General features: G+C 35.6%; 1 protein-coding gene across 1 annotated transcript; it reads right to left on the bottom strand.

Moving 5' to 3' along the window:
* Positions 1 to 9,109: 9,109 nt before the first annotated feature.
* LOC128245494 (macrophage mannose receptor 1-like) lies at positions 9,110 to 19,080 on the bottom strand. The gene is made up of 11 exons (XM_052963678.1): positions 18,985 to 19,080; positions 18,604 to 18,717; positions 16,606 to 16,713; positions 15,903 to 15,975; positions 14,871 to 15,227; positions 13,930 to 14,205; positions 12,968 to 13,120; positions 11,746 to 11,808; positions 11,273 to 11,554; positions 9,403 to 9,585; positions 9,110 to 9,210 (listed from the first exon to the last, which is right to left on the bottom strand). The coding sequence occupies exons 2-11, from the start codon at positions 18,715 to 18,717 to the stop codon at positions 9,173 to 9,175; spliced, it is 1,647 nt and encodes a 548-aa protein (XP_052819638.1). The 5' UTR covers positions 18,985 to 19,080; the 3' UTR covers positions 9,110 to 9,172.
* Positions 19,081 to 25,153: the final 6,073 nt, after the last annotated feature.

The following is a 25,153-nucleotide window of genomic DNA, read 5'->3' as shown; positions in this document are numbered from 1 at the left end:
GCACGTGAACTTACTGAATAATTCACGTTTTCTACTGATAACGCCCGGGATTTTGCGTTTTAACACACCACGATGACGGACCGAAAACACACATTTTATGCAATAATAATAGTTACTGCATCCGCTACCAGAGTTATTAAAATTATTCACGAGATGTGCAAAATATTTCAATAGAAATTATTGCGAGAAGAAATAGTCTTTTGTGCCATTATGTCAAGGGATCTGGTTGAGGGCTATCGTTCCGTATAATAGAAGAGGGTATACGTTAATTTAATGACGCCGGACTATCTATAGGCGTTGCACTGTAAAAAATTTAAAAAAAAAAACAGCGAAAAGCACGACCATAGAATTGCATGACAGCCTCAGTCCGTAGGAAATCTGATATCTGGTATTGTGTTTTAATATCGGTTGATGTAATTAATGTTTAATATTGTCATTGAGAGTGTATTTTTAATACTGTAACGCTGTACTATGTGGTTTACCTGTCAGATTTTGCTGTGTAATACTGATTGGACGGTGTTTTTGAATGCGGTGTGTTAGCGATTTTCCAACATGGAATATTATATATTCGTAAGGTGTCCTTGATGTACGCGTAAAAATGCATTTCAATTACCTGTCTCAATAAACATTCACATCCGTATGTATGATAAAATGTTTTAAACGTATGGTTGTATATACACATTTCAATAAAACAAAGCAACTCTCATCTTCAACGCGGTTAATCAGGCATTGTAGTGGGAATCCGTGTCACAGTAGATCGTACTATATACCTGCGGGTTATTGGCATTCTCCGCGTTATCATAATTCATATTGCATTAGTTGCAAACCACAGCATTCGAAACTGATCACAAATGCGTGTTAGTATATGAATATTTTTAATGTTCAAATTATTTTACGGTTCAGACTGTGACCAACATTGGGGGGTGAAACTGGTCGCATTCGGTGACTTTTGAATGACTTACTCAAGTTCCCGTATGCTACTTTGGACCATTCTATTACTCCGACATCGGATGTAATGTTATCGGATACAGATATCGACCGTTACAATGATGCTGAAATACAGACAGTAATATTTGCCAGGTGTTAATTTCACGCGGCGCATACGTGCCTGTGTCACTCAGTATGTGCTAATAGTTCATTTGATCAGTTATTTTTCATAGAGCCTTTAAAAGACCTGGCCCCAATATCACGAAAATACTTAAGTTAGATCTCAATCTCAATCTCAACTCATTTTTCCACATGGCAGTATGATATTATTAAAAATTACTAATGTTTTACTATTTCTAGAAGCACATTATCACATGCATTATGTTGATTAATATGATTGCTCAATTTTCTAAAAACAATATTTCTACAGAACAAAATGTAATTGAGTAAAACTCAAAAATAATAAATTGGACTCAAGTACAATTTTTGCTCTATTTTTTCTATACAATATTGATCTTTTTTATAATGAATGAGAGAATGCGATTTTAAAAAGGGTAAGACATTTACATGTTTTAATCATATGATTCTGTAATTTGATAAAGAAGAGTTGAGACTGAGCTTAAGATTTGACTGGAGTATTATCGGGATATTGGGGCCTGATTCAGTGGAAAAGAATGCATTCAACATGTGTATGAATACGTGATCAAACCAGTCGAAATGGTAGAAAATGCTTGGTCAGAAAAGGTATGTGTTACTTTAACTTAACTTATATTAGTTTGCAAATGTATAATACGATAAGAAAACTTCGTGTGCTTATTTCAAATATAGAAATCATTAAAGCGCTAAGTAGACATCCAAGTGTCCGCTCCATGTTATCAATTTTGTGTTGCTTTATATGTTTGTAAAATAGGCCTAGATTTGGTATGGTTGAATTATAATAAGGAAAACATCCTTATGTCTTTTAGGAAAAATGACTAACAAAAAAAACGGATGGTGTCAAAATGTTTCCATACTATTCGCTTAAGATGCGTTTTCACGAAGAAGTCGTAATATGTGGTTTAAAATTTGTTCTTGAAAATACTGACCACTAGCAATATACATTCCTCATTAAGTGAGAAATTTATCTGAACTGCAAATTCATCAAGCTATTCAGAACTCCGCTATATGATATCGTATACTGATTACAAGAAAAGTAGACACTAGAAATTAAACTGTTTTCCAGTGTGTCAAAACAGTTCCATTTTACTAAGCATTGAATGACGTTAGCAAATCGGCATGTACCGCTGAAAAGACACTTCCGAATCGATGTAATTTGCCGTATATGTATCACAGATACTTTCTTATTGACGTATGAACAAAATGACCAAAACCATTAAAATTCGAGCAGACGACTATCAGAAAAAAACCTCACGAGTATGAACTTATGTGATGATCAAACATTCAACATATATTTTTTTTAATATGATACACTGAATAAAAACAATTTGTATATATTTATATAACTTCCTTATATAGATTAGATATCACATTTGTTCATTCTGATGGCTTCCATAATTTAAATAGAGCAATAACGTAAGGGTCAAATGTCAAAGTGAACAAATATTAGAAAATTGCTAACAAAAACAGACTTTAAAAACATTGTGCAACCTACAGCGTTACCTAACAATTCCACCATATCATACACCGTAACATTATGGTTCTCTTCGAAAAAGACACCCTTCATGACAATATTACATGACATTAATAGCAAACAGATAAAAATAATTCCTACGGGAAACAAAAGCTGTCCTACGATTATATATTGTTTTTTTCTGTTCTTTTACTCGCAGATCATACTGTCCATGTAGGAGGTTGTGTATCCCGGAATAATTGGAAAAACGGCCACATTGTAGATGAAACCAAACATATACATGGATCAAGCAAAACAGGAGATCATATTGCACCTTTCCTTGTAAAAACATTTTCATTTCTCGATTATATTAATGGAATTTCTTTTCCCTGGTCTTGCTTTCCACCATAAATCAGCATTATTCCATCACTAACCAACGTTACTTACATCACTAACCAACGTTACTTCCAACACTGACCAACGTTACTTCCAACACTAACCAACGTTACTTCTATCACTGACCAACGTTACTTTCATCACTAACCAACGTTACTTCCAACACTAACCAACGTTACTTCCATCACACACCAACGTTACTTCCAACACTCACCAACGTTACTTCCATCACTAACCAACGTTACTTCCAACACTAACCAACGTTACTTCTATCACTGACCAACGTTACTTTCATCACTAACCAACGTTACTTCCAACACTAACCAACGTTACTTCCATCACACACCAACGTTACTTCCAACACTCACCAACGTTACTTCCATCACTAACCAACGTTACTTCCAACACTAACCAACGTTACTTCTATCACTGACCAACGTTACTTTCATCACTAACCAACGTTACTTCCAACACTAACAAACGTTACTTCCATCACACACCAACGTTACTTCCAACACTCACCAACGTTACTTCCATCACTAACCAACGTTACTTCCAACACTAACCAACGTTACTTCCAACACTAACCAACGTTACTTCTATCACTGACCAACGTTACTTCCATCACTAACCAACGTTACTTCCATCACTAACCAACGTTACTTCCAACACTAACCAACGCTACTTCCATCACTCACCAACGTTACTTCCATCACTAACCAACGTTACTTCCAACACTCACCAACGTTACTTCCAACACTAACCAACGTTACTTCCATCACTAACCAACGTTACTTCCAACACTAACCAACGTTACTTCCATCACTCACCAACGTTACTTCCATCACTAACCAACGTAACTTCCATCACTCACCAACGTTACTTCCAACACTAACCAACGTTACTTCCATCACTAACCAACGTTACTTCCAACACTAACCAACGTTACTTCCATCACTAACCAACGTTACTTCCAACACTAACCAACGTTACTTCTATCACTGACCAACGTTACTTCCATCACTAACCAACGTTACTTCCATCACACACCAACGTTACTTCCATTACTAACCAACGTTACTTCCAACACTCACCAACGTTACTTCCAACACTAACCAACGTTACTTCCATCACTAACCAACGTTACTTCCAACACTAACCAACGTTACTTCTATCACTGACCAACGTTACTTCCATCACTAACCAACGTTACTTCCATCACTAACCAACGTTACTTCCAACACTAACCAACGTTACTTCCATCACTAACCAACGTAACTTCCATCACTAACCAACGTTACTTCCAACACTCACCAGCGTTACTTCCATCACTAACCAACGTTACTTCCAACACTAACCAACGTTACTTCCATCACTCACCAACGTTACTTCCATCACTAACCAACGTTACTTCCAACACTCACCAACGTTACTTCCAACACTAACCAACGTTACTTCCATCACTAACCAACGTTACTTCCAACACTAACCAACGTTACTTCCATCACTAACCAACGTTACTTCCAATACTAACCAACGTTACTTCCATCACTAACCAACGTTACTTCCAACACTCACCAACGTTGCTTCCATCACTAACCAACGTTACTTCCAACACTCACCAACGTTACTTCCATCACTCACCAACGTTACTTCCATCACTAACCAACGCTACTTCCATCACTAACCAAAGTTACTTCCAACACTCACCAACGTTACTTCCATCACTAGCCAACGTTGCTTCCAACACTAACCAACGTTACTTCCAACACTCACCAACGTTACTTCCATCACTAACCAACGTTACTTCCAACACTAACCAACGTTACTTCCATCACTAACCAACGTTACTTCCATCACTAACCAACGTTACTTCCATCACTAACCAACGTTACTTCCATCACTAACCAACGTTACTTCCAACACTCACCAACGTTACTTCCAACACTAACCAACGTTACTTCCAACACTAACCAACGTTACTTCCATCACTAACCAACGTTACTTCCATCATTAACCAACGTTACTTCCAACACTAACCAACGTTACTTCCATCACTAACCAACGTTACTTCCATCACACACCAACGTTACTTCCATCACTAACCAACGTTACTTCCATCACACAACAACGTTACTTCCATCACTAACTAACGTTACTTCCAACACTCACCAACGTTACTTCCAACACTAACCAACGTTACTTCCAACACTCACCAACGTTACTTCCATCACTAACCAACGTTACTTCCAACACACACCAACGTTACTTCCAACACTAACCAACGTTACTTCCATCACTAACCAACGCTACTTCAAACACTAACCAACGTTACTTCCAACACTCACCAACGTTACTTCCATCACTAACCAATGTTACTTCCATCGCTAACCAACGTTACTTCCAACACTCACCAACGTTACTTCCATCGCTAACCAACGTTACTTCCATCACTCACCAACGTTACTTCCATCACTCACCAACGTTACTTCCAACACTCACCAACGTTACTTCCATCACTAACCAATGTTACTTCCATCGCTAACCAACGTTACTTCCAACACTAACCAACGTTACTTCCAACACTCACCAACGTTACTTCCATCACTAACCAACGTTACTTCCATCACTCACCAACGTTACTTCCATCACTCACCAACGTTACTTCCAACATTAACCAACGTTACTTCAAACACTAACCAACGTTACTTCCATCACTCACCAACGTTACTTCAAACACTCACCAACGTTACTTCAAACACTCACCAACGTTACTTCCAACACTCACCAACGTTACTTCCAATACTAACCAACGTTACTTCCATCACTAACCAACGTTACTTCCAACACTCACCAACGTTGCTTCCATCACTAACCAACGTTACTTCCAACACTCACCAACGTTACTTCCATCACTCACCAACGTTACTTCCATCACTAACCAACGTTACTTCCATCACTCACCAACGTTACTTCCATCACTCACCAACGTTACTTCCAACATTAACCAACGTTACTTCAAACACTAACCAACGTTACTTCCATCACTCACCAACGTTACTTCCATCACTCACCAACGTTACTTCAAACACTCACCAACGTTACTTCCAACACTCACCAACGTTACTTCCATCACTAACCAACGTTACTTCCATCATTAACCAACGTTACTTCCAACACTCACCAACGTTACTTCCATCACTAACCAATGTTACTTCCATCGCTAACCAACGTTACTTCCAACACTCACCAACGTTACTTCCAACATTAACCAACGTTACTTCCAACAATAACCAACGTTACTTCTATCACTAACCAACGTTACTTCCATCACTCACCAACGTTACTTCCATCACTCACCAACGTTACTTCCATCACTCACCAACGTTACTTCCATCACTCACCAACGTTACTTCCATCACTAACCAACGTTACTTCCATCACTAACCAACGTTACTTCCATCACTAACCAACGTTACTTCCATCACTAACCAACGTTACTTCCAACACTAACCAACGTTACTTCCAACACTAACCAACGCTACTTCCATCACTCACCAACGTTACTTCCAACATTAACCAACGTTACTTCCAACAATAACCAACGTTACTTCCATCACTAACCAACGTTACTTCCATCACTTACCAACGTTACTTCCAACACTCACCAACGTTACTTCCATCACTAACCAACGTTACTTCCAACACTAACCAACGTTATTCCAACACTAACCAACGCTACTTCCATCACTCACCAACGTTACTTCCAACATTAACCAACGTTACTTCCAACAATAACCAACGTTACTTCCATCACTAACCAACGTTACTTCCATCACTAACCAACGTTACTTCCATCACTCACCAACGTTACTTCCAACACTCACCAACGTTACTTCAAACACTAACCAACGTTACTTCCATCACTAACCAACGTTACTTCCATCATTAACCAACGTTACTTCCAACACTCACCAACGTTACTTCCAACACTCACCAACGTTACTTCCAACACTCACCAACGTTACTTCCATCACTAACCAACGTTACTTCCATCACTAACCAACGTTACTTCCAACACTCACCAACGTTACTTCCAACACTAACCAACGTTACTTCCAACACTAACCAACGTTACTTCCAACACTCACCAACGTTACTTCCAACATTCACCAACGTTACTTCCATCACTAACCAACGTTACTTCCAACACTCACCAACGTTACTTCCAACACTCACCAACGTTACTTCCATCACTAACCAACGTTACTTCCAACACTCACCAACGTTACTTCCAACACTAACCAACGTTACTTCCAACACTCACCAACGTTACTTCCAACACTCACCAACGTTACTTCCAACACTAACCAACGTTACTTCCATCACTAACCAACGTTACTTCCAACACTCACCAACGTTACTTCCAACACTCACCAACGTTACTTCCATCACTAACCAACGTTACTTCCAACGCTAACCAACGTTACTTCCATCACTAACCAACGTTACTTCCAACACTAACCAACGCTACTTCCATCACTAACCAACGTTACTTCCAACACTAACCAACGTTGCTTCAATCACTCACCAACGTTACTTCCATCACTAACCAACGTTACTTCCAACACTAACCAACGTTGCTTCAATCACTCACCAACGTTACTTCAATCACTCACCAACGTTACTTCCATCACTAACCAACGTTACTTCCAACACTAACCAACGTTACTTCCAACATTAACCAACGTTACTTCCATCACTAACCAACGTTACTTCCAACACTAACCAACGTTGCTTCAATCACTCACCAACGTTACTTCCATCACTAACCAACGTTACTTCCAACACTAACCAACGTTACTTCCAACACTAACCAACGTTACTTCCATCACTAACCAACGTTACTTCCAACACTAACCAACGTTGCTTCAATCACTCACCAACGTTACTTCCATCACTAACCAACGTTACTTTCATCACTAACCAACGTTACTTCCAACACTCACCATCGTTACTTCCAACACTAACCAACGTTGCTTCAATCACTCACCAACGTTACTTCCATCGCTAACCAACGTTACTTCCAACACTAACCAACGTTACTTTCATCACTAACCAACGTTACTTCCAACACTCACCAACGTTACCTCCAACATTAACTAACGTTACTTCCATCACTAACCAACGTTACTTCCATCACTCACCAACGTTACTTCCATCACTAACTAACGTTACTTCCATCACTCACCAACGTTACTTCCATCACTAACCAACGTTACTTTCATCACTAACCAACGTTACTTCCAACACTCACCAACGTTACCTCCAACATTAACTAACGTTACTTCCATCACTAACCAACGTTACTTCCAACATTAACCAACGTTACTTCCAACACTAACCAACGTTACTTCCAACACTTACCAACGTTACTTTCATCATTTCACCTCGATACGACTGGACACGGTGGATAAATGATGCGAATTAATCCATCCCTCTTAGTTTGAGTGAGAACACCGCTTAAGCCCGAAATACGAAGCACAGTCAACATTTTTATGAAAAGCTACGAAACGAAGCTCAATAGTCAAAAGTTTAAACATAAAACCGGTTTAATGGCACTGGATATACGCCAAAGACATACAACACAAAAACAATCACAAAAAATGAAGATATTTACGCAAAAATTGGCTCATTCCAAAATAAAAATAAAAATAATTGTCAAAACGTTTAAATCTATGAAAGTGCTGCTTTAAGAAGGCCTTACAATGTGAAAGTAAATTTGCAAATGCGCACTTGGCTACCCTAAACACACAAGCAGAAACCAAAGTTTGCATCATAAGAACTTTACTAATACTAAATAAAAATACATATTTGCTGGGTCATACGATAAGCCCTAGTGCGTGTAAGGTATAAAGTGATGTGCCGTAACTTTAGCTGTATATTGAACACAAACGTCATTTCGAGCGTTTACTAACAATGACGTTTAACGAAATTGAAATAAAATTTCAGGAACTATAAGTATTCACGCAAAGATAACACACGCGAAATCAATAGTTTACAAATCCGATATCAAATGGCGACAATGTATGTATACAGGGAATTTATTGTAAGTCTGTAATAAAGGAGATATTCTTTTTATCATTCTTTTTCCATTTTCATTTAAAATATTTGAAGTGATGAGGAAATCTTTTTTTATTGATGTATTATGCAGAACACCGAAAATACAGTATTATGACTTCAGCGTCCAACTAGCACACCTCCACTGGCTGCGATGTCTATAAATATCAAACACATGGTAATTACTGCCCTTTTCAGTGCATAGCATGGAGAAAGATCATTTAAACACATGTACAGTACAATATACTGTGTACATTATTTGCTCTATCAATTGATTCATGTTCATATTTCTGCAATAATTACCATTGTTGACAAGAGTTGTAGAAAAGGGGTGTAAATAAAACACGTACTGTATTCACAAAGGGAGAGATGCGTCTCTCCAGCGTCGCCACCAAAGAAGCTCTGTGATCCACAGGGAATATCGTCCCAGATTCCCCCTTTGTATGGTACAAATGCCACACAATCCTCGACGTTGTGACTCACAAAGTTGTCGGTATGACCAGGTATCCAGTTTGTGTACGTCACAGGGTCGCCTTAAATATGAAGATGTAAATAAGGTGTTTACGAAAAAACATTGATAACAAAACACTGATTATGGACACATAGTACGGTATAATCTCTTCCGAAATAAAGGATATACACTATGAATACTACATGTATTATACACATCAATTGAATGTGTAATTAACATATTGCGTTGCATTTTTAAAATGAGTCGGCTACTCACTGTAATTGAATCGGTTCGAGAAATACATGTAAATGATTACAATAAATCAAATAAAGTTATCTTTTGTTGCGCTTATATGACAATATTTGTCATTTAAGCAAATTTACCCACGTGCGAAAATTAACCACCTGGACTGATATGGACGAGGATCTTTCAAAACGTTCTGTTTTACGGTAAATTTAATGCAAACCACAATAGATGCAGTTGCTTAGTTTAACCCAACTATATAACCCCTGTACAAAAACGCAAGTCTATAGTCAATTCATCCATCGTCAGAAACCTTCAGAGTAGTCTGTCATTGGTATATGTTTCAGGCATTTACACGTTTCTTGCATCATATATACGCCCCAAAAGCACGTTATTTGACTTTGACATAACAAGTATCTATCACCTAATTCTGGTAAAAAAATGAAGTTCTTGTATAATAAATTATTTCATTTATTCTTTGTCTAGAAACAACCACACACCATTGTTTTAATGGGCTTAAGAATTGCCATAGAACAGGAAAATGCCCCTTTTCTAAGACAGCATAATATATTCAATTCCCCATTACAGATATCAAAGCTTCTATTGTCAATCTCCTTCTGCCATCTTCTTACAGCAACAAAACACTCAACAGTCAACGGTGTCCATACATAAGACAAACTTCATCAAAATTAAGTAGCATTTTCTTTACTCCACCAGTTTCTACGTAGTATGTGTTGTGTACTTAAATGGTTAATAGATCTTGAACATAATACACCATATTATATCAAACATATTTTTATAAAGTACCTTCGTATATATGAACACAGGTACCCACGTGTTTAGGCGTAACATAAGAGCAAATTCGTTCCATGTCTGGAGGTGAGGTCCATTTGCCCCCGTTGGTATTTTAAGTCACATGAACGCATTAACTGTTCATACTTACGTGTTCCTTTAAAGCTTGTTTCTAATTTCCGCGGCAAAATGTTAAATGTGACTAATTTTGTTTGATATCATGTGTAATGTCTAATGGAAGTATTTGTTTTTAAACGTTTAGCAACGTAGGCTCCCTTAAGATACATACTAACGTAAAAAATAACAGCTAAAATAATATTTGTAGTACTTTTATAGTAACGGACTTCAATTTGGCACATACATTGAACGGGTGTAATAAAAGACATGCCCGATTCTTATTTTGTTTTAGACAAATAAACAACCACAAACAGGTACACTTAAAACAATGACAGTCTTAGAATACAAGAACACGCTAAATGTATCTTGTTTTCCCTAATTTATATCGAAATAATATCATTTACATTTACTAGTATAACCTCTCGACATTCCCATTAAATCTTCTTAACTCACTTATGTCTTTCTTTTTTATCAAAAACGGCAACGTAGACATTGTTATCGAATGTTACAATTTAACAACTTTCATATTTGATCGCTAAATGTAAAGTTTAATTAATTAATTTAGTCACTTTAAAAAAGCACATGTTTGCTTCACAAAATTAATGTTAATCTAATACCTGCAGTCCATTCAAATCGTCCCTCAGTTTGTCTGTCATGTAAGCCGATCCAAAAGGCTTTCGTTGGATTATACGCCATCATAAATGATTGTATGTAATTCTGCTCCTGTGCGTTATTAATGTGCGCTAAATGTCCCCCTGCCTGCTGACATAGGGCTTCTCCGTGGTCCCATGTGACTTTATTGTGCAGCAGTTCGTAGCAGCTCCTGTCATGTTGTACTAATAGTGTTCCATAGCGGTGTGCTAAGGATACGGCTTTCGGTGGGCACATGTTAATATCTCCTAAAAATAAAATTGCAAGCCAAGGATAAGTATTAATAACTTTCCATTAAAATAGATTTTTTAAAAAAACATACAACTATCAACCAAATAATTCTTGAGCATACAAAATACAATTATTTTAAATGTTCGTTAGTAAATACAAATGTTCTTAAACTTTTATCAATAAGTACACGTAGTTTTTAATTATAAACCCTTTATGGATGATGTTGTCGGTGCCGGTGTTGCATGCGAGTCAACTGGTGTCAAAACAGCCGCTGTAAAAGATATATAAAACTAATATGATTCAATGCTTTAGAATATAAATGTACTACGCGTCATAACACAATTTCTGCAACATGGGCTGGACTGAAATCATATATATATATATATATGTGTAACATACTAAGTCACAGTATTAAAATTATTTTCACTTCGAATATCTAATTTTTATATTAAATTATTGTTGTTTTCATATGTTGCTTAAAGTATCATTCATTGTATATTGTTCATTAAGTATATGTTTCTTAAAATTTGTATGTGGGACATCGTTAGATATTTCGAAATAATAAAATAAAATAAAAAATGATCTCAACATATCAACATATATATTGATTGGCTGGCGAAATAAACGCATTTGGTGCCTCTCTGTTTTGAATGTGAACCAATCGAAACATTTCATTTGCCGTTATTTTAACACAACTTTTTAAATACACATGTTATTTCACAATCCAGGTCAAAATACAGCATAAAAGGCTATACCGAAACAATTTAAAATAATTTTCACTTAAACTGAGATACTGCATACCACTGTATATCAGATGTAAAATTTCTGATTTCTTTTTATTCCAGACCCTGTTTTATAGTGCAAGCATAACTAAATTTTAACATGTATCAGTCAAATCAAATATCATTTTAATCCTTAGCTAAACCAGTTTACCTTTAGAAATAGGATTTTTCTTCATGAAAAAAAACGAAAAAATCTAAATATATTAACGTATGAAAAATAAAACAATTATTGAAATAAACTTAATTTTTGTACAAAATTAATAAGGAACATAGATTAAATCAATGGAATTGAAATGACAACCATTTGTGTCGAACATTAGAACTGTTTTGTAAGAACTGAATCCAGTGTCTAGTTGGGGAAAATATAAAAAACTGTCGTTATGTATTACATGTTCATCACTCAGTTTTTGAAACACATCGAAGCACACGAGTTCAAATGTAATCAACAATTGATAATTTCATTATATGTTCAAAACATGCATAAAACAAGTAATTCAATATCCAATACTTTTCGATCAACAGTAGTTTGTTTGTTTTTTCAAAATGTGTTCGTTTACGTTCATTTGGCTGCTTGTATATATTGCAATCCATACACATACTAGTAGTTATAACGATTACTCCATACCATCATACAGGAACATATATTACCAAACTCGCATACGTATCCATATGTGTTCCCGCATTCTTCATCTTCCCACCTTCCTGCATATTGTCCTAGACTTAAACTGACACAGTCTTCGAATGCGTGGAAGAAAATGTCCTTTCGCCCGGGCATCCAGTTGGTATAATTAACGGGATCTCCTGAAGATATGTTTTACACGCTTACCAATTTGCGAAGTTCACTTGCATAAGTATAAATAAAACCTTTAAGTATTGCCTTTAATTTGAATATACATTTATTTGAAAATATTTTATAAATCATAGATGAATAAAATTTAGAAAAAGAAAAACAGCACTGCAAACTAAATATGTTGCGGGATTGCAGGGCCGCCAATTTTAGTCGGAAATAATCAAAATAATATCAATATAACTAGTCTTCGATTCGATTATAAATGTCCCATATTGTCTGCAAACAATACCGTTTTTAAATGTAAAAGACAATGACAGAGAGGTTTAGCAAGCATGATAATAAGAATTTAAACACGCATAATCATTTTAACAGGGTTCGATATTGATTAAATGATAAATACTGATGTTATGGGAACAAACAGTGCATTGAGTAAAATGTATACACTTTATCACTAAACTGGGTGGTAGATGCGATACACACAATGTATAAGAACATGCGGGAGTAAGACAGGTAAACAAGGGGAAATTGATATCACTTTGGCATCTTAAGGGACATAACTGACGTGAATATAGTCAGAAATCCGGCTGATTATAAAAGTTTGTTGAAAAAAAATAACCAATTCTATTTTCGCAAAGAATGGTTACAAATCGATAAAAATGGATGTCAGGCAAAAGATGTGACGCATTGAACAACGACGCTGAAAACGATGCTGCTGCCGAAGACGTTTCATAACATTAAATATATGCTTTGCTATGCTATTCAAGCGAAAAAAAAGAAGTAATAAAAGAAATCCCAACTTATTGATAAATGCATAAATAACCTGATGTCCATTCGAAATGTTCTTCACGGTTTTTGTCGTGTAGACCAATCCAAACATCGTCTCCATGGTATTGCTTGACCACGTTGTAAACGGCCGTTTGATGATAACTGTCGGATATGTGCGCAAGGTGGCCGCCTCTCTGTTTACAGTCGGATTCCGCATATGACCAGGTGTGATGTACAGGAACAATCTCGTAGCATGTTCTACCAACCGTGAATAGGGTCCCATGTTCATGCGCTGCGTAATTAAAATGTGTTGCCGAACAATTGTACGCATCTGAAAATGGAAATATACATTATCTTTAATTTCATTCTCGTTGCACACCATGAACTAAAGGAAATGCTGTCAACTGTCTTGAATGAGCCTATTTAACCATTAGCAAAACACAACAAGGGAAATAAAAACCTTTAGTGAAAAAGTATATTTATGTTGAATTTTATGTGGAGGAGCAGTCAATATGACTGCATTTATCGACTTAGGTCTTAGAAAATTTAATATGCAATCACTTGTCACAATTGTATCGCCTTTTTACTCAGTCAGATAAACATACATTTTGTATAGTTCGTACAAAGCTCCTATATTGTTCCGCTTTGCTCTTCCGTTTAATTTAGCCCGGTCGGCAACAAAGTAAAACCATGATTTGTTTAGTTTAATAGTTTGATAAAGGGTCTTATTAATTTGAATATGCTTTGAGCTGGTTCAAAACGATTTAACAGCGCAATGTTAATTAATGCAATGACAAAAGCTATACATCTGCATACAGTCGTCCAAATAAAACCGCCAGTATTCAAATTTTAATATTATCAAAGTTAAGATATGAATACTCTTAAAACTTTGGTTAACATGAAACAACCTTTATAATACAAAGGGTAAACTCTGAGAAAACACTGACGCAAACAATTATTCTAATAAAAATCCAACAAAAGATAGATAATCCTTACAGGCCACGGAAGCTGTCGACAATGTCATTGCTGTTGTTGATTCTGTCGTTGGTGTTGTGCTTGGAGTGGTGGTCAGCCTTGGTGCTGTAGTAGTAGTAGGAGGAGAAGTAGTTGTTGCAGTTGTTGGAGTGCTTGTTGGAATTGTTGTGGTTGTAGGTGATTGTGTTGTTGTTGCTGTTGTAGGGGTTGGTGTCGTTGTTGTTGTTGTAGTTTGTGTTGTTGTCGTCATTGATGTCGTTGTTGTTATTGAAGTTGTTGTTTCTGGTGTTGTAGATGTGGTAGGCAATAAAGTTGTCGGCTGTGGAGTTGTCGGCTGTGGAGTCGTGGTAGAGGTGATCTCCGCTGTGGTTTGGTGGACTAATGATATAAACAGTTTAGATATAAATTATGTAAGACGATGGTATCATTTGTATATTTAAAAAAATATACCAATGGATAGGTTGATTAGAAATAAAAGAAAAACTATCATTCGCATTCGTATAAGTATAAGAAATGTATACTAAAAAGAGTTACTAAGTATGCTATATGTTTCATTTGAGTGCCCTTAAAACTCAATTAGATCTGCAACCAATTGTATAAAACTGGATAAGTTGTCCGAAAGTTATAACTTGGCTACTTTGCATATATACACAATTTGATTGAATAACTGTATTTATTGGATAAATATTAACCAATTAATAAACATTTTGCTAAACTTTAAACAAACCAAAGAAACAATCAGTTTTATACCATGAAAGCATATTCAGTCAAGGGAAAATAAATTCATTGTATTAATTATTAAATCATTTTGAACCAGCTTTAACAATCGTTGGAAAATGGTTCATTTGAGTATCATAATTTGAAACTACCTCATCTATAAAATAAGAGAAGTGAATTCTTTTCTTAAGCAATAATTCGATGGAACTTACAGGGACAAGCCTACTAGTCAGAAATCCACCTAAACATGTCAACTGGCACAATGATAAATGCCAAATGAAAAACAAACGAGACACAATGCAAATAATCCTATTTAGCATGTAATTTAATAGAAACCTTGGTCCGAGTCAGGTGGATTTCCAGGACACGTCTGTAACTCGATGTTACTGTCTTTGTGGATAAATCCGTACTGGAGTTAAACGGTTATGAAAAAAAGTTGATTGTACAAATAAACAATACAGTCTGAGTTGCACTAATCGATGGACAACAGTAAACAAAGAGCCTTCATAATGAAACATGTTAAAGGCCTAACCGTTACTGCACGAGAGACGCATAGCGTGCAAACAACACAGACAGGTCATACAATAAACAATATTATAATTAAGAAATGTGAGGGTCATTGCAACGGAACGGTCATCTCAATACGCGATCACCGGAGGTTAAAACAAGTGTATGTATACACAACCTCAGATTTGGCTTAACTATATCAATAATTAACAAGTAAGCTTTGGAAATATAACACTAATTATGTGATCACTTTTCGAGAGGGTTAAGGTGCAGTTTACTAGTTAATCAAAAACTAACCCACAAATTTATAGGTGGAATAATAAGTCTAAAGTCTCTACAACAATGATCGGAAACAAACGTGTGATGCCGGAGACGACGCGTTCGACGCCGGACGACGCTGACGCCGACGGAAAAAGTAATCCCCTTTAAGTGTTTGCCTTGCTCCATATGAGACTCAAACCGTACCAATATTAAATAATACTTAAACCCACGATTTGATTAGGTATGGTATTAAAACATAAAATAAAATGACCTTGTGTTCAAACTGAATTACTAGCCAATCAGGTACAGTGGACTGGTATCCCAAGGCCTTACAGTCGAACTCGTACATGTATCCGAGAGCCTGGCCGGAAGTGGACGCCTGATGACAGAAGCCATAAATGGTGTACAAATTTTGAAAATTATAAAACAGCTGCAATTCATTTATATATGGACATTCTTATTAATCTTTGCCTGTTAGAAACAGGAATTGTATGAATGTTACACATTCGAGTGTAAGATGTTCATAAACGGAAGTATACAAGCTTTTAAAGTGGGATTAAATTAATGGTTATTTTTATGTTTAGTTTAGTACATGTATTATTATTATTTCTTTCATGCTTTTCGATGAAATATGGGGTTTAACCAGTGAAATAACAACAGTAAAAATATCAATTTGATATTTTCACTGCAAAATAAGGAGTTAAGATCAACTTTCAGAACTACTTTAAATTCCTTTGTTGTTACATGTACTTGCCTACTGGACTTCAATAAATTATGTAAAAAAAAATGTTAAAAAAATATAAAAGAAATGTTTTATAAATTCAGATAAATATATAATTGGAAATTAACAACTTACCGTTTATTACCGGTTATCCTGTTTATCAAACATTTTACTGATCTTTGAAGCTGAATGTTCGAACATTTGCTTTCATACCAAACAAATTACAGACAAAAACAACTGTTCGAACATAAATAAAATTTTATATCATCGTTCAAATGTATTTTGAACTGTTAACCATTGGAGTACGTAAATTGAGCTACCTGGAGAATTCACACAACAATTTACAGATAGGTCCGATATTTTTTACGCCACCCACACCTCAAAATGTGTCAACAAACTAGCGTGGCATTTACTCTTTATCTGGAAAACAAACATTTTAAAGCGAAACAGACTGGTCTCTGACAGTAAGATGACTAAATATTAACTTACTATAAAAACACACGTACATGCAGTCGTAAACTAAGAAAAATGGTTAAAATCCAATGAGTATCCACATTTGTTTTGCTAACACATTTGACCTTCCAAATTTTAATTCTTTAAATAGCGGCGTAGTAATTTGGTTATGTTTTCATGTCCATCTTAAAATAAAATATAATAAATGTGCACTAATAATACGTCATTGTTTACTGTTCATAAAGCTTTGCAATAAAAACGAGCGAATATTAAGCTATAAGAATGAATAACAGAGAACTATTTCTCAGCAAACCGAAAGTAGAAAAATTGACAGCTATAATTATGCATGAGGGGCGCCCCACGGGTAGCGGCGTAAAGCCCACCCTTTTCAAAAAGGGGTAATTCAGAAATAAATAAAAACAAACAAACAAATCAAACTCCGAAAATAAGCATAAAAGAAACAGAAAATTTGTTTATTTCAATGTAAGATCGTATTTAATTTCACTCGTGATCATAAAAAAACTACATACTTCGCCACTCGTGAAAATATGCTTTTTTATGAACCTCGTGAAATAAAATACGATCTTACACTGAAATAAACAAATATCCTCTATATATTACAATGGTCTTTGTTATTGCATTATCAAAACCATCATAGGCAATTTTAATTTTCTATATCAATAAATCAAGTATTGAAAACACTGTTAAGTTTAGTTACACGAGATTTGTTTTAAGATTGGTAATCACTTGTAGTGTTTACTATATCCCGCGTGGTTTTAGAAATTGCTTTACTATTAGTTATCTCTGCTTCTTTTTATATAATAATTTTGAGGTATATAGTATATATATTCGTCATAAACCTACCCTGAGGTCATTACTTCTAGGAAGCACGTATATTTTACAAACGTTCATGCATGTAAAATACATTCTGAGAGGGAGGTCATTTGCTTACGTCCATATAATGCTAATAACAGCATAAGTTTGATTGAAAGTGATTCCTAAGTGGTAGTCAGGTGTCTAAAGGATTATTCAGAAATATTCAAGATTCAAATTATTTTTTTTTAAACTTATGTATGGAGTCAATGACATACATACATCAGGTTGGACCGCTGTTTCGACGTTGTAGTTACAAACACACTCGTAATCACTTCTTACACCACTGGCGAGTAGCAGCACCAGCCCCCAGAGGAAAGGGGCTCTGTTCGACATCTGTTCGACATGTTTTCATTAGTGATCTAGCCATGAGCAATGTTGAGCATTAAAGTATATTTTAAAAGATGTCGTTTAATCATATTCTCGTCATTTGAAAGGGTGTTTAGCGCATTGTTTTAAACGGATCCTAGACCCTTTTTTTGTTTAATTATATGTTCTTATCGTTAACATTTTACAGTCTGAATTGCATTATCATTTTTATTTGTAAAGATCACCATCAGATATAGGTAAATATCAGTAAATTCTATTTCAAATATTACTTACGCTTGTTTATCACTTCGTAATAGAATTTCCTACTGACAGAACGAAATGTTGGTGACCTTGGACATGATCTCGCTATCTGATTGTTGAATTCTATGTGTTGGTTCCGTGCTGTGTTTAGACTCTTAATATGGCTAAAGAGATGCACGACAAGTCACATTCATTCCGTATTTAGTACATGGGCCATTTGATATGCAGGAGTTATCATGTTTAGACGTATCATCGTTTAATGGCATGAACACGTTCGCATTGTCTTATGATATAATGACAAAAAGAGAATTATCTTTGTGGAACAGTTAAAATCCGTTTAAAATTTCTGTCGTAATTTGCATATAACAAAAGTGGAAATGCGAATAATATTCTTTGCCCATGACCAAAAACAAGGACCTTACGCGTTGTTTACTATGTAACACGTTACTAGCATACTACAGCCGCTATCAGAGTGAATGGAATAATTCACGAGCGGGTTGTATCATTTCAATCACGTGGGTTGTGGGTGTAATAACTGCTTTGTGTCATAGACACCATTGCTGATGTATACTTGACGCAATTATCACTATAAATTTACTGTTAATTTCAATTATAACTTAATAATTATGATTAATTGCATATAAATAGCAACCATGTTAAGCACATTTCTGCAAATTTGATTAGATTCGAAAGAAAAGAAGAGGTTACCAAACACTTTACATACAGTATATGAAACACACATGATCAAACGTAATTGATACACTTCTTGCGTACGGAAAGTTAATTACAAAAAGTACACTTTACTTTTCTCTTTAGTGGCATATTTTAATATATAAATACACTTCTAAATTTAGAATAAGCAAATCGTTAAGGAATTCAATTCATCACATATCGGAATTTCTCTATAGTATCTGGGAATATGAAGTTACTATATGTAATAGTTTTCGTTCAAATTTTGAGGGTTTTTTTAATATATCACAAGCTAGCGTATGGATATGTTCCCGATAATTCAAAATATGAACAATCACAAATTTATAGTTTGATTATTTTGTCATATACGCAATTGCGTTTGATCATGTAGATCGCATATACAGGCAAAATAGTGACTTTTTTTTCGATATCAAACATTCTGGCCTATTGTGAGCAACAATTTTCAAATTTAAAACACAATACAGAGCAACGAATGGCGAACTGTATATCAACATACAGAGGAGAAATGAAAAATTATATATTCGTCGTCAATGAACCGAAACAGTTAGTTGCATCTGTACAAAATATCCCCCTCCATTGATGAAAAGCGTTTCTGCATGCGTACATGTTTTTTTCGTTGTTTAGTATATAGGAGCCGATATTGCCAGGCTTTGCCAAAACAGTTCCATTTTGGTAAACAAACACCTCACACCTGGGCAACAAACCGGTTTTTCCTGAAAGTGATATTGTTTGACTAAGGTAGGCACCCAGACATTTACGGTCTGGGTTTTCAAAGAAAAAAATGGATCAAGGCAATAGGGTCCAATACAACTTCAAGTGTTACATGTATCTACTGAAATACTAAACATTTATTCAATGCATGTCAGGATAAGGTGTGTAGAATGCAACGATCGCATCTTTTTAGAAATGTAAACCCTTTGCATACCATCGCTAATCATTGAGGCAACTGTTTTTCTGTAATTGTTGTGGTCGGCTGTTGTGTTGTTGTTAGGCATATCTAAATACAGGCATACATGCATACATCTGCGCGCAAAATGTATTATCCCAAGTTCTTTCCGTAGCCATCATTACAACGCAGTACTCGCGTTCGTTATACCTGACACAACCTTTGTACCAAAGTGTGTAGGGCAACTGGAGTTTGAGATTGTAGTTAAAAGCTGAATTTATTTCACTGATTATTGAGTTAGTGAGGTAATGTATCGCTATAGTATCATACGAGAGGTCGTTGACTCGAGAAACAATGTGTGTCTTTTCTCCAAAAACACATTAATACCGATTTCGTTCCAGAAAGCGGATCCGAGCATGCTCTCTTTATGATCGAGCTTCAATAAAAAACATACTGTGAAATCATTTATATTCGTTGGCATGAAATTTCGTGGTTTGCCGAAAAATACAATTTCGTGGGTACTTGAATTCGTGGTTTTTCATTTTTGAAAAAAAAAATCGAATTTGCGATCGTCCTAGATCGTCTGCATAATCTACACGCGCTGGTCCGTGATTTCCGTCTTCTACGTGACACGGTTTATGACACTCGCTAAAGTGGTACGACATGCCAATTAGTGCATATGTCCATGTCAATTATCGATTTAATTGGGAATTAAGGTCATAAAAGAAGATGTGCCCTGATCATCAATACAGATAGGGGAAGCCATTGAATACCAATTAAGAATTTTGCAAACTGTGAAAACACCGAAAAGGTGCGTATATTTGAGTAAACAAGATCATTTCAATATTTATTCATGCGTTTTTGTTTAATAAATACATTGAACGCATTGTTTTGTACTTTGTCACGTTGGCAGTTGTAAAAGTGAATAAAGGGACTATATTTTGTGGGATCTTAAATTCGTGGATCACCCTACCCACGAAAACCACAAACATTAATGCCCCACGAACATTAATGATTTCACAGTATACATTGCATCGATAATTGAGCTAGCGGCAGCATAAACAACAAAATCCGTACTATTAGCTTGACGGTGTTGTTGTTAATGATGCTGCTGCTGATGGTGTTGCTGCTATTTATATTGTTACTGCAGTTGTTTGGAAGTAAGGTGCTTATTTTGTTACTGCAACCTATCCTTAAATGAAAAGCAAAAACGTAAAGGATTTGGGCTCCGCATTGTTTGTAAAGCAGTCGTCGTATTCTTTCTTCCTCTTGTGAAGCTGCCAACATAACAAAACAGGATTTTTTTTAAATTATAAATATAATGCCCCCTTTCAAGGCAATATTGTTTTACCCGAATCGGTACTTTTTCTTATATAACCGCCAGTTTGTTTGCAATCGAACCTTTTCTCCACTAAATATCTGCATCTAACCAAATTCCATTCCGAAAAGCATATATTTCGGTCTTGTGGATTGTGGGTTACGAACTTACGACGCAGTGTTTGCAAATAAACGCGTTGATTTTATCCATTATTTTACTTATTTTCTCGATAAATCTCATGAATTTCGTGTAAACTTTTAGTACAGTTTCGTAGTTTTAAACTACCAAAAGTGTGTTAAGACAATGAATTAATCAAAGGAGTCGTATAATCAAATGAATTTTACAATAGGAGGCTTTTCTTGCCATCTTTATCATGGTCGGAGTCATTCGGTGAACGAACATGCGAACAGGACGTCAGTAATCCGTCTAGTCATAAAGCTCCTTTAACTTCAAATAAATACTCTAAACTTTAGTGCGATTTCTCAATGACGTCAAATTCAGATCCAAAAACCTCATACAGTAATTTCAGATAAAAATAAAGCAATTTCGAACCGTTCTGTCAACCTATTGGAAGCTAATTGACATAGAGTCTAAAGATACCCAAACTATACTACTACGTATTTCGCCATTTACTGGACAAAACAATCAGATTAAGAAACATTAAACGAGTAAACGAGTTTTCCCATATTTGGTGGGGGCTCGATGTGAGTCCTCGTCCTAATCTGATAGGTAGTCATCATTCTACTGCACTCTAATGAGTTTCCGAAGTAGGCAGGATTCGGGTTCAATACCGCTTAAAGTCAATTATGCAAGTGATTTAAACAAATCAGCAAGTTTGACCACTGCGATTGAGACCTACATTATTTGTGGTGGAAAGGTTGACGTGTCCTCTACCACATATGGTATGTTTTACTACCCAACTATACTTAAGTGAGTGCTAGAACCACCCGGCAGTAAGGTTCCGAACTGTTGGCGCCTGTGTTCGTTAGTGTGTTTATGGATAAACGAATTCTTTCAGAGTGGTTGGTTCAGTATCACAATAATATGTGAATCCAACGGTATCTGACAGCATATGCATGGTGATATGGGGATTAAGTATGACTTTTTTTCAAATTTTGCGGGTAGTATTTTTTTTTTCGAACGGAATGTGGTCGTCTTAATCTAATAGCTAACGTACCCTGTACACAGTATACTATTTCAAGCGTTTATATGTTCGTGTAGCAATAATTAGATATGGTATCCATACCAATGTCAGTTCCTGCTATTGTATCCATAATGCGATATTTTGTTAAGATAGGTACGATGAAAGACTTGTTTTCGGAAATGTGAACACCTATGATGACAGTAACGAGCTTTTGTCCTCTTCTTGAAATACATCGATGTTATATTGAGCTACTCAGCTTGTTCCTATTTTTCCAATTGCATTATTATCGTGGGGCTGTTTCAATAAAGAATTTAAATCGTAACTTAAATAATCTTAAATCTGCATAAACTTCTCAAATGTCAATACAGTGGTTGTTATTATTTCTTCTACTTCAACTTTGTGTTGGTTTTTAACACTGGCCTTCAATTCACACACAACTGTATTTAAATTTGCCGTAAAGGCAGCGTAAATAGACTCTATGATTGTGTTGTCCTATATTTGATTGAGTCTCGATTGCAATTGCATCTCGCGTTTGGCTACATTAGCTCAGGACGTTAACACTAACAGTTCAAGCTTTTTTCTTTAGTCGCTCCACATTAAATCAGTATATTTTTTTAATTAAATAAAACAAAAGTTACTACTTTATAATAAGCTATATAAGACCCTTAATTGTTATTTGCTAAGATATCATTTTGTAATTATGTTCCATTCCCTTGACAGTAGATGTTATTCTGAACTGTGTATCTATTTTTCAAGATTTTTCACAACGAAAATCAAAATGTTTTGATGACTTTAACGTCCAACAAGCACGCTTCCACTGGCAGCGATGTCTGAAATAAACAAACACAACTGTCACTGTATAAAAAAGAACCGATATAGATGCAAGCCAGGAGTTATAATATTTATTATATACCTATAAATATTCCTTCAAAAATACTGCATTTTTAACTGGAAATTACAAATGATCGGACTAATAAATTTTGTATCACACAATGTGGTTTTCTGTTTCCGTATCACACACTAGACTGGGACTACTTTTTTTAATCGTACATGTTCGGTAATTTCCGCCATTTCGATTGAATTTTTAGATTGACCGGGTTAACTTATAATACAAACAAATAATTAAATCACTATCGACCATTACGACAGAAAAACAAAACGTAGATGGAATCGTGTAATCGATAGTGATAGTGATTGAGTACCCGTAAAGTTATTAGTTTCATGAATAAAACTCACATTTACCAGTTCAACAGTTTAACCCTGACAACCGTTTACTTTTAAAAATTTCGGATGTTTACTTTCGATTTTGTCGCGTGAATTATACGCCATTCGTATTTTGTATTGTATATGTTTACTTAATTAACAAAGTTTGTTGTTTTTATTCAGAAAGAGTTTAAAGGTATATAATAAAAGGACAGTTATGTAAGTACGTTGATCCGTGGTGTTGTATCACTTGTCGTCGCTTGTGGAAGAATCCGCATCGCATTACACCATCAGTCCCGTGTGATACGGATTCTTCCACAAGCAACTCGAAGTGATGCAACACCACGGATCAACCGACTAACATAATATTCTCTATATATTACACTTCTTTACAAATGTCAAATCCGAATAACTTCTATAGCTATACGAGAATGTGTGTCTCCGTGGCACCTTTTTGTGTTCGCAAATTAATATAGAAAACATATACTGCATTCAAATAAAGCGAGATAGATCTGGCAAACATCAACACTAAACATTGACTGCGACCCACAAGGAACAACTGCTGAACCGCTACTTTTCTTGTATTTTAGTGTCAACGTTATCGCAATAACTTGTGATTTACTCGCTTTGTTTAGAAATTCACTCTTTCGCTTTTCTTTGGGGGAATTGTTCTTGTTTTGGGGAAAACTCGCTTTGCTTGTAGAGGTTGGGGGCAGTTCAGTCAACAGCCCGTCTTAAGCCTATATAAAATATCCAACAAAGAGCACAGTTAATAGTTTATTACGAAGATGTTATTTCGTTAAGGAATCAATGTTAAGTCAGAGTAAATTGCAAATATATTTATATAATTATAAAATACATAAACACATTACTATGCTGTAAACGTTATAATTGTTGAAACAAACAATTTGATTTCAAGCTAAACAATAACATGATGAAA

Source organism: Mya arenaria, chromosome 9, assembly GCF_026914265.1.
Source record: "Mya arenaria isolate MELC-2E11 chromosome 9, ASM2691426v1".
Taxonomy (NCBI): domain Eukaryota; kingdom Metazoa; phylum Mollusca; class Bivalvia; order Myida; family Myidae; genus Mya; species Mya arenaria.
The sequence above is the reverse complement of the archived record's forward strand: the minus strand, read 5'-3'. Positions and strand labels throughout refer to the sequence as shown.

Excerpts from the sequence above, each read along its gene's own strand:
- LOC128245494 (XM_052963678.1), bottom strand. The coding sequence starts at position 18,717 with ATGTCGAACAGAGCCCCTTTCCTCTGGGGGCTGGTGCTGCTACTCGCC. Across the intron at positions 15,976-16,605 it reads TAATTCAGTTTGAACACAAG|TACGGATTTATCCACAAAGA; the intron begins GTCATTTTATTT and ends GTTTAACTCCAG. Across the intron at positions 11,555-11,745 it reads GACAACATCATCCATAAAGG|GAGATATTAACATGTGCCCA; the intron begins GTTTATAATTAA and ends TTTTATTTTTAG.